Source organism: Myotis brandtii, unplaced genomic scaffold (genome assembly GCF_000412655.1).
Source record: "Myotis brandtii unplaced genomic scaffold, ASM41265v1 scaffold537, whole genome shotgun sequence".
NCBI classification, from domain to species: Eukaryota; Metazoa; Chordata; class Mammalia; order Chiroptera; family Vespertilionidae; genus Myotis; species Myotis brandtii.
In genome coordinates, this window is record NW_005369971.1 from 590,988 (window position 1) to 591,477 (window position 490).

Here is a 490-nt window from a genome sequence, read left to right on the forward strand (position 1 = left end):
GAGAGGGGCTCACCAGTAGCAGTAGACAGACAGGACGATGATGATGACCATGGGCACCATGACCAGCGGCAGGATGACGCTGAGCGGCACCTCGCTCACACGACTGTCATACTCCACGCGGCCCAGCACCCACTCCCGGGAGCCGAACTTCACCTGCGTGGAGGGGAGGGTTCAGCGCGGACACGTGTGGCTGAGACGAGCGCCCAGCACCCCAAGGCACAGCCTGGCGCCCCACCCGCCTGCCCTGCCCACACGTACAATGAACTCGGGCAGGTTGAGTGTGGTGTCTCGCTTCTGCCGCCGCTTCGGGGGCGGCTGCACCTCCGGGGGCTCGCAGTACAGGTCGGTCTCGGTCAGCGTCTTCATGACGCAGCGCTCCGCCCCCACGAAGGCCTCGGCCTCATGCAGCGTCATCGCCTTGTTCAGGTTGGTGCCCTGGGGGTGGGGGGCGGGGTCACCGTGGCCAGGAGGGACTCAGCGGCACCTGGAC

The 490-nt window shown here is 67.3% G+C and overlaps 1 protein-coding gene across 1 annotated transcript in view; it reads right to left on the reverse strand.

Annotated features, from left to right (window-relative positions):
- The window catches only part of PLXNB2 (plexin B2), a 25,192-nt gene that overhangs the window by 6,904 nt on the left and 17,798 nt on the right, over positions 1–490 (reverse strand). Inside the window, 2 exon segments of the mRNA XM_014549185.1 lie at positions 13–153; positions 259–435. Of these exon segments, the coding sequence (XP_014404671.1) occupies positions 13–153; positions 259–435 (318 nt within the window).